This window comes from Girardinichthys multiradiatus, chromosome 2, assembly GCF_021462225.1.
Source record: "Girardinichthys multiradiatus isolate DD_20200921_A chromosome 2, DD_fGirMul_XY1, whole genome shotgun sequence".
Taxonomy (NCBI): domain Eukaryota; kingdom Metazoa; phylum Chordata; class Actinopteri; order Cyprinodontiformes; family Goodeidae; genus Girardinichthys; species Girardinichthys multiradiatus.
Window position 1 is genome coordinate 39,932,865 of NC_061795.1, and position 16,227 is coordinate 39,949,091.

Consider the following 16,227-nt stretch of genomic DNA (forward strand, 5'->3'; position numbering starts at 1 on the left):
AGTCTGTAGCCTCAAAGCAACCTTGCAGAGCTTCTTCAGCTTCCTGTGACCATTTTCTAACAGTCCTCTTTATTACAGGTTGCCTCTGAACAAGGGGCTTATATTTCGAGCAGAGAAAAACAAGATTGTGATCTGACTTGCCTAGAGGAGGTTGTGCTGTAGAGATGTATGAGTCCTTGACATTTGCATAAAACAAATCCAATGTTTTGTTTTCTCTGGTAGAGCAGCTGACAAATAGTTGAACGTTGGAAGTGTAGCAGAGAGTGAAGCATGGTTAAAATCACCAGAAATTGCCACAAAAGCATTGGGGTTTTGTGTCTGTAGCTTAGCAACAACTGAGCTGATGGCATCACATGCAGTGTCAGCAACAGCGGAAGGTGGAACGTAAACTGTTACCAAAATAACACTGGTGAACTCTCTGGGTAAATAATATGGACGAAAACTTACTGCCAACAGGTCAATATCTGGACTGCAGAGATGACACTTCACAGTAACATGTCCTGGATTACACCATCTGTTGTTCACAAGTACTGCCAGTCCACCTCCTTTACATTTGCCGCTCCTCTTTAAATCTCTGTCTGCTCGTATGGTTAAAAAGCCCGGCAGAGAGACGCTGGAGGATATAATCCTGCAGCCATGTCTCAGTAAAACACATGATACTGCATGCCCGGTACTCTGGCTGGGTCCTTTGTAGGGCTTGGAGTTCATCCAACTTGTTTCCAAACGATCTCACATTGCCCATCAAAATCGACGGAAGAGATGGTTTGAACTTCCTCCTTCTCTCTCTTCTCTTAGCTCCTGCTCTGCATCCACGGCGTCTCCTTTTCAACTCATCAGGGATTTGGGGTTGTAGTTGAAGTATTATTTGAGCTTTTGAGATATTAATCAGCTGCTCCCGGTTGTAAGAAACAACCCTGTTGCCATGGCAATGCATCATAACAAATGTCCAAAAATAGAAAGTATTAAGAAAAATCCTCCAAGCTGCACAGCATCCGACACTGGAGTGGACAGTCATACAAAAAAAATCAACTGTATCCACCACAAGAGGAATAGTTCCCAAAAAAGAATAAATCAGAATCAAAAGTAACAGAGCTACTCCAACCTGCTGCCACCTTGAGCGGCGCAATTCTAGAATATTTCGGTTTTTGTATCATGTTTTCTTTTCTCCCTCTTCCACCTCCTAGTGTTTTCTTCTTAAGTTCTTTTATGGTTGTTTTCTTATTACTTGGTATGGTTTATTATTATTATTATTATTGTAATTATTATAGTTCTTGGTCTTCCCTGGATTCTCTAGTTTTATTTCTCTTTAGTATCTTTGTGTTTAATTGTGTTTTATTATTTGTTCCTTTGCACTCTTCTTGTTTACTAGTTTATTTTCTGTTTCCTTTCCAGTCAGTGTGGTTAGATTTGTTTACTTCTGTATTCGGGTTTTCTTTATGGGTTCTTTGTTTGTTCTTAGGTTGTTATTGTTGTTCCTATGTTCCCTCTAGTTTCTCTGTTTACTTTAGTCATGATTATTCTAGTTTTCTTATTCCCCATTTGATTATTTATCTGTGTCTATAGGTTTGCTTGGTTTGTGTTTCTGTTTATTGTTTATTAGTTACTTTGCCCATCCTCAGCCTTTGTATTTGTTCACCTGTTCCTTCTGCTTCCCTGCCTCCTTGTCACACCTGTTCCTGGTTCCGTTGATTATCTGCCTTTGTTATCTCACAGTATATAAGTTGGTTTTGTGTCTTTGTTCGTTGCTGGTTCCTTGTGTTCATCACACCTCGTTCTCGTCCATAATTATGCTTTGTTTTTTGCCACGTCTTGCCTTGGGAAACCAGCAGTGATTTTGCTACGTTTTTGACCTGGTAAATAATTCTTTAAATTACAAAGATGATCCTGCCGAGTTCTTGTCTGCACTTTGGTCCGATCCAAAACCACATCGTGACAAATAGTTTGTCATCTGTTTCAGGTAGTAATAGATGGAGTAAACATTTATACTAGATAGGTTGTTATCAAAAACAAAATATATTTAAGGTTTCAGGTTCCAACTGTGAAATGCCCTGTACTGTTCTGAGTTGGCAAAACTTGTTCTGCCCTTAATCTTAGAATCAAAATGCAATTTCAAAAAAGACATAAAATATAAGACACAGTTTTCACAGGAAATATAGAAGTCCAAAAGCCTTAAGAGTTACATATATGTTGCATTTTGTAGTGTCAACATTGATAATTTTTTGTACAGGTTTCTATGGTATACTGTTGATTACTAAGGAACAATTAAAACATTTAAAACTTTCAAAGGCTTTTCTTAGCAAATAACAAACCCTGATCTGTATTCCTACCCTGGCCTTGCTTGGATTCCAAGTTCTGAGATCATGCGACTGAGGGTGAAATGTATTGGGAAGTGTCCATAGTTTTCTATTGTGAAGTTCTGGGATTTGTCAGTGCCATAAATCAGCGGACCAAAGTCAATGTCCCACGCAGGTGTTATCTTGTATCTGAAGAGACACACAGATATTTGATCATCCTCACTAAACATTCAAAGAACACAACTGGTGCTGGAATTGTGTATTAATTCTGTTATTATGCAATAATGCTCTGTGCAACAGGAAAATGAATATTACTGATAATAGTAACCTGGAGAAAACAGCCTGCAGTGAAATCTTGATGTCTAAGGTGGCTATGGTTTCTCCTCCTTTAATGCTGGGTTCAATCACCTGCAGAAGGGTTAGGGTTAGTCACTTATTTTTTCAAGAAATTGTTGCTTTAGAACAGTGGACTACAACTCAAGAGCCACTATTTTGTAAATATTAGATGCTTTCTGTTCTAACACACCTGAATCAAAAGGCTAAATTAGCTTTTCAGCATCTTATCAAGTTCTACAGAGGCCCGGTTATACTCTAAACTCTAAGGGACTGGAATTTGACTCCGGCTTTACATTAAACTAGCAAGATAATTATTTCCAATTTTACATAAACTTGAATTCCTTATGTCATTTTACAGATTTGTACAGTTGAATACAGTGATTAAAACTTTTTATTTTATTATTAAATCATTGTTTAATTTTGCCTTGTGTGTATAATTTTGACACTGAGTGATTTAAAGAAAACCCTCAAATTCCAACCTTTGTACCTAGTTCTTGTTTTTAAAAAATAATTACAGTTATTAATCTAATCTAATCTTAATCTAATTCATTAAAATCCCATCAGAATGAGCAAATATAAACCTCTGTAAGGAACTATATTAAGGTGGAGTACAAAAATTAGTTAAGGGTCATTTATTTTCCAATCTGAAAGTAAAAAAATAAGATTTTCCAAACAGCTTTTAACAATGTAACCTCCATCTGGGGGTCATTGAATGACACCTGACAACTTAGGATGGATTCTTCTTTCAGTGAGACTTCTTTATCAGGTCTGCAGACAATCACTACAGCTGTAGGTTTCCCACGGGGCAACAGAGTACCGCTCTGTGGAGACACTGTGAACATGGACTTTATGGTGGGAAGTGTTGGGTCAGGACATCCAACTGAAAATCTTAAAAGCAAGAACAAGAAACAGCAATTAAAATCATTCTGTTACATAAAGCGTACTCTACCTAAATCTGAGAAAACAGAGGTAAAGACAAAAATATTCATGCTCACTTGAAGGCTAAGTCATATTTTCCTTTGTTTGTCAGTTTGAGCTGCTGTTTGGCATCTTCATTTGCTCTGATGGTTCCAAAGTCCAAACTGGCTGCTGTCACAAAAACAACAGTGTGGAAGATGTCATTATTGTTTTTCAGAAAATCATCTCAGTGATTCAGTCATAAGCCATGTAGATGACCTGAAAGAGGCAGAGTTAAAGGACCGGTCTGTAGAATTTAGTGTGGCCTAGAGGTGAGATTGCTAATTGCTGACAGTCGATTACATCATTAGCTTTTGATTGTCTATTTCAAACCCAGTCACATCCGATCCAGATTAATGTTTAAAGAAAAGGTTTAAATGTGGTTTTTACAGTTTCCTTTTCCTGCCTCATCTACACAAGTTCAACAATAAAAGCCCCTGGCAAAAGATATAGAACCATAACTCTTTAAGATGCTCAGTCACTTAATATATTCTGTGCTACTATATGTGTTATAGGTTTGATAAAGTGTGTACACCACTACAAGTAGGGGTGAGGAGGAGCACCACTTGTGGGGTCACATCGAGTGTCAAGGACATAGCATGATCCAAAAGCGGTGACCAGATTCTCGAAAATGTGATTTCAGAGCCTTTGAGAGAATACAAAATTTTTTCCAATTTCATGAAAGAAAGGGCAACTTTTAACGGGTGAGAATGTGTAGGTGGGATAGGATACTTCCAATGCATCAGTATAATACATCTAGCCAGTAGTGTGAGAAGGCCACAAAGTCAGCACGATGGGGTGACAGTAATATGTTTTTGGGGAGGACCCCAAATAAAGCAATGAGTGGAGAAGGCTGTACTGTGGTCGAGGTGATTACAGAAAGTGAACCAAAAACAGATTTCCAAAATTGGGATAGGAAGGGACAGGTCCAAAACACACTTCACACAGCTTGAATCCATGTCCGGAAAGATTGGAGCCATTTTACTTTTGGACCAGTGTACTCTATGGACTACTTTACACTGAACAATTCTGTGCCGGGCACAGAATGATGAAGAGTGAACGCGTTTTAGAATAGTTTGCCACATTTCGTCATCAATCTCCATATTAAGATTGTCAGACCAAGTAGCGCAAAGATGACCAGACCCAGGAGTCAAATTGGACATTAAAGGGTTATATATTTTTGATATCATACCCTTTGGAGTGGGACTAATTTCTAGCAGTCTATCAGCTATAGTGGAAGCAGGAATTATAGGAAAACCAGGGAAATGGTGACGAGTAGAGTCCCTAACTTGGAGAAATCTGAAAAAGTGGGCACCGGTTAAAATTTGAGGATAATTGAGCAAATGAGGCAAAAGTTTCAAGTATAGGTCTTTCACAAAGTGATAAGACTTTCCACACTGAGAAAGTTGTATCACTAAGTAAAGGTGGAAATAGAGGATTAGAGTTTAGTGGTGATAAAAGAGGTATTCTTCCCAAAATGTTGCATAATCTGAGGCCATATTCTAAGGCAGTTCTTGACAACTATATTGCTAGTGTAAGAAGCAGATGTTCCTGAGGAAGGCATAAAATAGAGTACAACGACGCAGAGCCACATGAGGCATTCTCTATTGGTAACCATTTGGGAATGTCACAGTTGGCACTGCACCAAAATAACATTGTGCGAATATTAACAAACCAATAATAACATAGGAAATTTGGTGCGGCAAGCCCTCCCATTTCTTTACTTTTCTGTAGGATACTCTTTCGTATTCTAGGAGGTTTCTTGTTACATAGGAACTGAGAAACTGAAGCATCAAGTGTCCTAAAAAAAGTTTTGGGATAAATACTGGTATGCACTGAAAAAGGTACAAGAATTTTGGCAACACATTAATCCTGATACAGCTGATCCTGCCTGCTAAACAAAGTGGCAACATGGACCAGCGCTGTAATTCCTAAGTCAGCTGGTCAAGAATAGAAGTGAAATTGATTTTAAAAAGTTGTGAGCTCCGCGAGATCTTCTATACAGGTCCTTCTCAAAATATTAGCATATTGTGATAAAGTTCATTATTTTCCATAATGTCATGATGAAAATTTAACAGTCATATATTTTAGATTCATTGCACACTAACTGAAATATTTCAGGTCTTTTATTGTCTTAATACGGATGATTGTGGCATACAGCTCATGAAAACCCAAAATTCCTATCTCACAAAATTAGCATATCATTAAAAGGGTCTCTAAACGAGCTATGAACCTAATCATCTGAATCAACGAGTTAACTCTAAACACCTGCAAAAGATTCCTGAGGCCTTTAAAACTCCCAGCCTGGTTCATCACTCAAAACCCCAATCATGGGTAAGACTGCCGACCTGACTGCTGTCCAGAAGGCCACTATTGACACCCTCAAGCAAGAGGGTAAGACACAGAAAGAAATTTCTGAACGAATAGGCTGTTTCCAGAGTGCTGTATCAAGGCACCTCAGTGGGAAGTCTGTGGGAAGGAAAAAGTGTGGCAGAAAACGCTGCACAACGAGAAGAGGTGACCGGACCCTGAGGAAGATTGTGGAGAAGGGCCGATTCCAGACCTTGGGGGACCTGCGGAAGCAGTGGACTGAGTCTGGAGTAGAAACATCCAGAGCCACCGTGCACAGGCGTGTGCAGGAAATGGGCTACAGGTGCCGCATTCCCCAGACCTGGGCTACAGAGAAGCAGCACTGGACTGTTGCTCAGTGGTCCAAAGTACTTTTTTCGGATGAAAGCAAATTCTGCATGTCATTCGGAAATCAAGGTGCCAGAGTCTGGAGGAAGACTGGGGAGAAGGAAATGCCAAAATGCCAGAAGTCCAGTGTCAAGTACCCACAGTCAGTGATGGTCTGGGGTGCTGTGTCAGCTGCTGGTGTTGGTCCACTGTGTTTTATCAAGGGCAGGGTCAATGCAGCTAGCTATCAGGAGATTTTGGAGCACTTCCTGCTTCCATCTGCTGAAAAGCTTTATGGAGATGAAGATTTCATTTTTCAGCACGACCTGGCACCTGCTCACAGTGCCAAAACCACTGGTAAATGGTTTACTGGCCATGGTATCACTGTGCTCAATTGGCCTGCCAACTCTCCTGACCTGAACCCCATAGAGAATCTGTGGGATATTGTGAAGAGAACGTTGAGAGACTCAAGACCCAACACTCTGGATGAGCTAAAGGCCGCTATCGAAGCATCCTGGGCCTCCATAAGACCTCAGCAGTGCCACAGGCTGATTGCCTCCATGCCACGATCTAAAATATATGAATGTTAAATTTTCATCATGACATTATGGAAAATAATGAACTTCATCACAATATGCTAATATTTTGAGAAGGACCTGTATAGCTTCTTGAAGCTTTGTTTGCTATTCTTTTGGAGTTAATGTTTGTTCTTATTTACTTTAGCACATTTCTGAGTTTGCTGCATTGTTTAAGCAGTTTTTCTTGTTGGAGCACGTTTCCTGTCAACCAGCTAGCAACAATGGTCCATTAATCTCGTAAAGCTCTGTTTTGCAGGTCTGACTTTGGAAACTAGTGATTGTATTATGTTTCTTTCGTATTCCAAAATTTTTTTTTATCTACTTCACCTAGAATGAATTAAACCTTTCCGCCAAATCTGTGATTTCTTTTCTGCATAATAAACAAGCTGATCTCACTGTTTCTGAGAGCAGTGATTCCATATTTTGTTTTCATGTGATTTTATTTTAGTTGTGCCAGAAGCATTTTCAGAAAAACACCTACACTTTTTTAAAGTTAAAATGCACCAGGACCTTTCAGGCTACTTCTGAAAATCAACGCCAAACAGCTTGGAGACGAATCAAAGGCAGACTAAAGTACTTTTCTTGCTACTGTTTGCAAATGTTGCTTTAAAACTTGGTCCCTGTTTGCCTGATCAATAAGAGTAAGTAGAAATAAAACAGCTTTTCCAAAACTCTAGCATAAATAAATACATGCTAGACTGGATGATCGCATTGAAACATAAACCAGTAACAGCAGTTTTAACTTTTAATTTTTACTATCCTTGTTCATTTGCAAAATTTACTTTAATGTTTAGCTAAAATCTGAACAAACAGCTGCCACTCTTTTGGGTTGATAATATATAATAAGAAAATACTTTTAGGGTTTTATAGTTTGTACCTGGTTCGATCTTCAGATCTACATCATAGGCCTCAGCATAAACTTGTATGTTCTCAGTTTGCAGAATTCCAATAATTTTGTCCACATCGTATACCTGAAAGAAAAATACATTAAAATAAATCTGTAAAGCTTGGCAACTGCTTGGGAGCGAAATTATACATTTTCATAATGCACATCCAGCTCCAGTGAGTAGATTTAGCAATCATTTCAATAATTTTTGAAACAACAAGAATTTGGTACACAAGTTTTATTTTATCGTAGATTTTACTCTAAACCGCACAGAATCAAAATTATACATACAAACATAAATGTATGACAGAAATTCATTCAGATCTTTTAACAAGTGGCACTGAGAGCTGTAAAACGTCTTAACTTGACATGGTCTATTACCTTCTGGCTGGTGATGATGATTGACTGCAGTTAGTTTGTTTGGCAGACTAAAAACAGACCAAGGTTGACACCTGTTCATGTCTTCTCCATATGTGGATAAATGCTCTCACTGTGGTGTATAAATGGCTTTGTAGCCTTGACTTTCTTCTCATCTATTCTTGAATTAGTTTTTTAAAACCTTTTAGCCTACTTCGTACTGTCAAACAGGTTATATTTAAGTTGATTTCTAGTTATTCGACAGGTCTGAGAGCTGCCAAGCCTATGTGTGGCTGAAGAAAATTAACTCATTTTTAAAAAATGTGGTAAATCAAAGTTAATTTATGATGTAACAAGGCGGTCAAGAGCTTTTTCAGAAAAGGACAGGCATGTTTAGATAGTTTTTCCTTTGATAAATTAAATTATTATTTAAAAAATGCATTTTCAAGTTACTTACATTATCTTAGTCCAATATAAAATTTTGTTTAATTATTTACAAGACTGAAGTGACTAAAAAGGGGAATTTACGCCAGTTGGGAAATTACAAGTTGGGAAAATACAAGTCGTTCGGCTGTGTCAAACTATTGCCAAAGTCTGGAGAAAGACCCTAACTTGCTCTGTCAGATGAGTGAAAACTAGTTTGGATGCCAGGGACAGTCCAGGAAATACCAAGGATCAAGCCTGCTATGAACTTCAAATTGCAGGAATACCAGTGTCACTGTCCACTGTAAAACCACATGGTGTCATAGACTGAGAGGGTCCTTCACAAGAAACAAGTCACTGTCTAAAAACGTGAAACCATCAAGCTCACTGGAATTTAAGGTTGTCAACATTGACAAGCCAGATCCCTTCTTGGGAAAAGTTTAAAGGTCAGAAGAGACAACGATTGAGCGATTTGGTCACAAAGAAAGGAGAAGATTACAAACCTAAAAACACACAAGACACTGCTAAGCAAGGTGGTTGTAGTATCATGATGTGGCTCAGTACTAATGCCAGTGTTAGCGGTGGACTTCACTAAGTGAATAAATGCCTTCAACTCCAATCAACAGCAAGATATTTAAAACATGAAAACAAATGGATCTTCCAACAGTAAAGAGCACAAATCAAAGCTGGGTTTAGAATGGATGAGGCTGGTTAACATCAAACTTCTGGAATGACTCAAACTCCAACCCTGATGAAAATATGTGGTAAGTGCTTAAAAGTCAGGTCCACCCCAGGAACCTAACTGGTTTGAATGAACTCTGCCAAGAAGGGTTGTCAAATGTCAAATCAGATTTTTGCCAGAAGCATTTTAATAGCTCAAAAAACATGTAGTTAGAGTTCAAATGCTAAAGGAAATTTATCCCAATACTAGTGGAGACATTTGTATGTTTGCGCCCTTCTTTATAATTTTAGGCCTGTTTAGATTAGAGAAGACCCATAATATAGTTGAACTTATGCACTCAGTTCTTGTTTAAACATTTATCGTAGTTGTATTTTATAAATCCATTTAATGCGGGAAAAAGATCATCTCATAGAAACCATCAAAACTCCAAACAAAAAATTACAGTTATGGTCCTGATGTGTGTAAAAATCTATGATAGATAGGGCTCAGTGTTTCCCCTGTCATGATATTGGAGTGGTTGTTATTAAAAGAAACGCATAAAAATTATGTCTTCTTTAAGTGTTTGTAATGGCTAACAGCCCACACATGGACAACCCCCCATCAACACGACATTTCTAGGGGATTTGAACTATGCAGTAATTTTTTTTAAGATTTTGTTTTGCAACACGAGTGGCCTTTATTTTTTGTTACTTTTGAAAGTAGGCAGACAGGAAGTAGGTGAACAGAGGCGGAGACATGCAGCAAGGGCTGCTGGGGTCGGGACTTAAAAAAGGGAGAGCCACGCTGAGGACCAAAGCCTCCACACATGGGTTGTGTGCTTCACCGCTACGCCACGCGCCATGCCCAAACTATGCTGTACTTTAGATAAATATAGTAAAGTAGCTCCAGCTGCAAGCTTAATTTTACCTCAAGACGTAAGAGTTTCTTTACAAGGATCGGCCTCTTGGCCCTGAACTGAACGCTGAGAAGGAAAGAGGAGTTCGGCTTGATGACGCCTTGATCTTGTGGCACCATAAACTCATCCCCCAAGGCGTCCACACCCTGCAGTATCCAAGACAGTGGCAAAGGGGTCTTATTGTGCATCATGATGCCGCGACTGTCTCTCCTGTAGAAAAGAAAAAAAAGTATGATAAAAAAATTTTCAGACCATGCAGCTTACTGCAGCTGTAATTTCACAATGACATTCATTGACAATATGTTTTCGGAATGAAATTATTATACTACAATTAACTAGTATAGTTAATCCAAATGTGCTAACTCACAACAAGAAAAATTTTGCCTTTATGACAAAATGTGCAGACATAAATCATTAATTATATTAAGCAAGAATTAATAAGAATTAGAAATTTAATTGTGTAAAATTCAGTCATTTGATGGCAGCACACAAAGGGACTGTCAGGATCTGTGCCATGTCTGTCTGTTTTGGTGCTATTTCTGTTCTTAGCCTCTAGATGGCGTTTTGAACTGGAGGAGAGGTGACAGGTGTTCTCTATCTCCTTGATGATCTACTGAGGAGTATTTAAGTAGGAGGCTGCCAGCAACTCACTCCCAGAGTGTTGCCCTTTGTAGTACAGCTCAAGCCACATTACTTTGCCTTTGCCTTGCTCTGCTCTTTGTAATTTTGGATTTATTGCCTTGCAGGTCACCTGAACCTGACTTTGCCTGCAGCATCGAACCCTGCCTGGATTACCGTCTTCTGGAAAGAAGCATCCAGCTCCATGAACCAAGACTCAAGCCTCCTGTTTTCTCATTGGATCAAACCAGCTGGCAGTCTCCTGATTCCTTCGTTCCGTGGACCTACCTCTGTGAACCCTGTCCACCTTCCTCCTTCCCAACTACAGAAACTCTTGGACCATCAATCATACTGGCACACCAGTGTTCACTGTCTCCGGTCCCACGGGTAAACAACCTCCTGGTCTCTCCAACCCCTCTGGCGGATCTCTCCCTCAAACCAGTAAGGTAGAAATATAATTTGTGAATATAGGTCCTGAGTTTCCCCTTGCTTATAGTTCTGTTTATTTTACAGTTGGTGTCCCGGTTCCAGTCTCCTGCACTTTTCAACATACGTTTAATAAACTTCTTATCATTAAAACTCTGTCTCCTGAATTGCTTTCTGCATGTGGGTCAAATCTGTTCGAAACACTATGACAGAACACTCTGGCCAACCCGACCCAGCAGAAGCATTCAGGAGAACTCTCTCAGAACAACATCATCAAATCACAACTCATGACTCTTCCCTCCGCTCTCTTTTTGAACAGCAGAAACAGACTAACCAGCAGATTGAACAACTAACCTCCCTGTTTCAGCACACCCTGAGCAATCTCACCGCCCCGGCTTTAGAGGGCGCTGCAGCCTCTCCAGTCTCCCAGCAACTTCTGCACTCACGTGATGTCACTTCCCCAAACCCTGAAAAATTATCCGGGGTGAAAGGTGATTGTAAAGGTTTCCTCCTCCAATGTACTCTTGTGTTTAATCGCTCCCCACAGTCTTTTCCATTTGACTCAGTAAAGATTTCTTATGTTCTGGTTACTCACTGGTAAAGCCCTGAGATGGGCGGAGGCGCGTTTTTCTAACTGTTTAGATTTTGGTTGTACATTCTCTGATTTTGAGGAGTTTCGACAGGTCTTTTCCTGTGAGATAGATTTAACTGCCACTGCACATAAATTATGGTCAATTAAACAGAGAAACCAGTCAGTGGCACCCTCGCAGCAGCCTCTGGCTGGAACGACTGTGCACTCAGAGCAGCCTTCTTCCAGTTTTTAAACGATCCGTTAAAGGATGAGTTAGCATTAATCGACGAGCCCAAGACTTTGAATGGACTAATCAATTTAGCTGTCAGACTCGATAATCGGATGAGAGAGAGAAGAAGATCTCGGCTTGAACAGAGCGCCGTTGGGATCCGTCCTCCTAGACTAATCACTGAAACATCTCGCCCCACCTCAGTTCCACATACTACCGAAACAGAACCCACGCAGATAGGGCGGACTCGACTTTCTCCAGAGGAAAGATTGAGATGCTGCCAGACCAATCAGTGTTTCTACTGTGGCTCATCTGAGCATTTCCTTGCTGACTGCTCTATTCGTCCCACAGGACCAAAAGGGCAGGTCCGTCAGTAAGTAAGGGGAGACTGACGGACCATCCACTTACCCCTAGGCTCTGTTTACCGGCCACAATAATTTCACACCGCCCTTTTCTGAACCTATCTGCCCTTATTGACTCTGGTAGTGATCAGAACCTTATTGATCAAAGGTTAGTTAATGAAGCACAGATCGAGACTGAGCCACTTTCTGCACCCCAGTTGGTGTCCTCATTAGACGGACAAAATTTACCACGAATCACTCATCGTACCAAACATTAATCCTTTCTGGAAATCATAGGGAGGAGATTTCTTTTTTTGTGTTTCCCATTGCTTTGAATTCCGTTGTTTTAGGTTTTCCCTGGCTAAAGAAACACAATCCTCACATTAACTGGGCAGAGAACCAAATTGATTCCTGGTTTACTAGCTGTCATTCCTCTTGCCTACAGTCAGCAGTCCCCTCACTCCCCTCAGTTTCAGCTCCTTCAGAAGATGAGATTTCCGATCTCGCAAAGGTCCCTTCTGAGTATCATGATCTGAGGTTAGTGTTTAGCAAATCCAAGGCTTTATCATTGCCTCCACATAGACCATATGACTGTGCCATAGACTTGCTTCCCAGGGCCCCCCTGCCTTCCAGTAGGCTTTATAATATCTCAGGACCTGAGAGAAAAGTTATGGAGGATTATATTAATGAGTCACTGGTAACTGGGTTAATTCGCCCCTCCTCATCTCCACTCGGAGCAGGGTTTTTCTTTGTAGGAAAGAAGGATGGTTCACTTCGCCCATGCATCGACTATAGGGGATTAAATCAAATCACTGTAAAAAATAAATACCCTCTCCCACTCCTTTCCTCAGCTTTTGAACCAGTTTATGGCTGTACCATTTTTTCTAAATTAGATCTCCATAATGCATATCACTTAGTTAGGATCCGCCAGGGGGACGAATGGAAGACCGCCTTCAAGACCCCGTTGGGAACTTTTGAATACTTGGTTATGCCTTTTGGACTGTGTAACGCACCAGCAGTGTTTCAATCACTAATTAATGATGTCCTTAGAGACTTCTTGAATGTTTTTGTTTTCGTCTACCTTGACGACATCCTGATCTACAGGTCCTTCTCAAAATATTAGCATATTGTGATAAAGTTCATTATTTTCCATAATGTCATGATGAAAATTTAACATTCATATATTTTAGATTCATTGCACACTAACTGAAATATTTCAGGTCTTTTATTGTCTTAATACGGATGATTGTGGCATACAGTTCATGAAAACCCAAAATTCCTATCTCACAAAATTAGCATATCATTAAAAGGGTCTCTAAACGAGCTATAAACCTAATCATCTGAATCAACGAGTTAACTCTAAACACCTGCAAAAGATTCCTGAGGCCTTTAAAACTCCCAGCCTGGTTCATCACTCAAAACCCCAATCATGGATAAGACTGCTGACCTGACTGCTGTCCAGAAGACCACTATTGACACCCTCAAGCAAGAGAGTAAGACACAGAAAGAAATTTCTGAACGAATAGGCTGTTCCCAGAGTGCTGTATCAAGGCACCTCAGTGGGAAGTCTGTGGGAAGGAAAAAGTGTGGCAGAAACGCTGCACTACGAGAAGAGATGACCGGACCCTGAGGAAGATTGTGGTGAAGGGCCGATTCCAGACCTTGGGGGACCTGCGGAAGCAGTGTACTGAGTCTGGAGTAGAAACATCCAGAGCCACCGTGCACCGGCGTGTGCAGGAAATGGGCTAACGGTGCCGCATTCTCCAGGTCAAGCCACTTTTGAACCAGAAACAACGGCAGAAGCGCCTGACCTGGGCTACAGAGAAGTAGCACTGGACTGTTGCTCAGTGGTCCAAAGTATTTTTTTCGGATGAAAGCAAATTCTGCATGTCATTCGGAAATCAAGGTGCCAGAGTCTGGAGGAAGACTGGGGAGAAGGAAATGCCAAAATGCCAGACGTCCAGTGTCAAGTACCCACAGTCAGTGATGGTCTGGGGTGCCGTGTCAGCTGCTGGTGTTGGTCCACTGTGTTTTATCAAGGGCAGGGTCAATGCAGCTAGCTATCAGGAGATTTTGGAGCACTTCATGCTTCCATCTGCTGAAAAGCTTTATGGAGATGAAGATTTCATTTTTCAGCACGACCTGGCACCTGCTCACAGTGCCAAAACCACTGGTAAATGGTTTACTGACCATGGTATCACTGTGCTCAATTGGCCTGCCAACTCTCCTGACCTGAACCCCATAGAGAATCTGTGGGATATTGTGAAGAGAACGTTGAGAGACTCAAGACCCAACACTCTGGATGAGCTAAAGGCCGCTATCAAAGCATCCTGGGCCTCCATAAGACCTCAGCAGTGCCACAGGCTGATTGCCTCCATGCCACGCCACATTGAAGCAGTCATTTCTGCAAAAGGATTCCCGACCAAGTATTGAGTGCATAACTGTACATGATTATTTGAAGGTTGATGTTTTTTGTATTAAAAACACTTTTCTTTTATTGATCTGATGAAATATGCTAATTTTGTGAGATAGGAGTTTTGGGTTTTCATGAGCTGTATGCCACAATCAACCGTATTAAGACAATAAAAGACCTGAAATATTTCAGTTATTGTGCAATGAATCTAAAATATATGAATGTTAAATTTTCATCATTACATTATGGAAAATAATTAACTTTATCACAATATGCTAATATTTTGAGAAGGACCTGTATTCTAAGGACATTAAAGAACACATTCGTCATGTCCGTCTAGTCCTCCAGAGACTTTTGGAAAATAGACTGTTTGTGAAAGCTGAAAAGTGTGAATTCCATAAGACATCTGTCACATTTTTAGGCTACATCCTGGAGGGTGGACAGGTTCGCTCGGACCCCGTGAAGATCAAGGCAGTACTGGGGTGGCCTGTTCCGGACTCCCGCAAACAACTACAACGGTTCCTTGGATATGCAAACTTTTATAGAAGGTTTATCAAGAACTTCAGCCTAATAACTACCCCTCTCACCGCATTGACCTCCACGAAAGTAAGATTTTCCTGGACACCTGAAGCAGATAAGGCTTTTCGGACCTTAAAAGAGAGGTTTTCTCAGGCTCCCATACTGGTTCACCCCGCCTCCTCCAGACAGTTTATTTTGGAGGTTGACGCCTCAGATACAGGGATTGGAGCCGTACTTTCTCAACACTCTTCCTCTGATGAAAAACTCCACCCATGTGCCTTCTTTTCTCGTCGCTTAACAAACATTGAACAGAATTACGATGTGGGAGATAGAGAGCTACTTGCAATCAAGTTAGCTCTCGAAGAATGGAGACATTGGCTAGAGGGTGCTAAACACCCCATCTTAGTATGGACCGATCAAAAGAATCTGGCTTACTTGCAATCAGCCAAAAGACTTAACTCACGACAATCACGTTGGTCATTGTTTTTCTCTCGTTTTGATCTCACCATCTCTTACAGGCCAAGCTCAAAAAACCTCAAACCAGATGCCCTTTCCCGGCTTTACTCACCAGACACCACCAAGAAAGAGGCAGAACCCATTGTACCATCCCACTGGACATTTGGAGCCGTAGTTTGGGAGGTGGAGGAATTGGTAAATCAAGCCCAACATAATGAACCAGACCCAGGCACTGGCCCTACCAACAGGATTTATGTTCCCACATCTGTTAGGTTTAGGTTAATCCGGTGGTTTCATACAGCAAAATTCTCAGGTCACCCAGGGGTTAGCAAAACCATCTCACTCATCTCCGGGCGATTTTGGTGGCCATCCCTTCAAAAGATGTAAAGGAGTATGTGCAGGCTTGCTCAATCTGTGCCAGGCAAAAATCGAGCAATCAGCCTTCTTATGGGTTACTCCAGCCTCTCAGCACTCCCAAACGCCCTTGGTCTCACATTGCATTAGATTTTGTAACTGGGTTACCCATATCAAAGGGTAATACGGTCATTCTCCCTATAGTAGATCGGTTTT

The 16,227-nt window shown here is 40.7% G+C and overlaps 1 protein-coding gene across 7 annotated transcripts in view; it reads right to left on the minus strand.

Annotated features, from left to right (window-relative positions):
* hydin (HYDIN axonemal central pair apparatus protein) overlaps positions 1-16,227 on the minus strand; it is a 182,219-nt gene that overhangs the window by 35,346 nt on the left and 130,646 nt on the right. For 6 of the 7 annotated variants that reach the window (XM_047349154.1, XM_047349195.1, XM_047349179.1 and 3 more), the window contains exons 54-59: positions 10,096-10,294; positions 7,719-7,812; positions 3,626-3,719; positions 3,350-3,518; positions 2,623-2,702; positions 2,328-2,483 (exon numbers count right to left, since the gene is read on the minus strand). In XM_047349154.1, coding sequence (XP_047205110.1) covers positions 2,328-2,483; positions 2,623-2,702; positions 3,350-3,518; positions 3,626-3,719; positions 7,719-7,812; positions 10,096-10,294 — 792 coding nt within the window. The remainder of the gene's footprint in view (positions 1-2,327; positions 2,484-2,622; positions 2,703-3,349; positions 3,519-3,625; positions 3,720-7,718; positions 7,813-10,095; positions 10,295-16,227) is intronic. The other variant, XM_047349171.1, reaches the window with a different exon arrangement.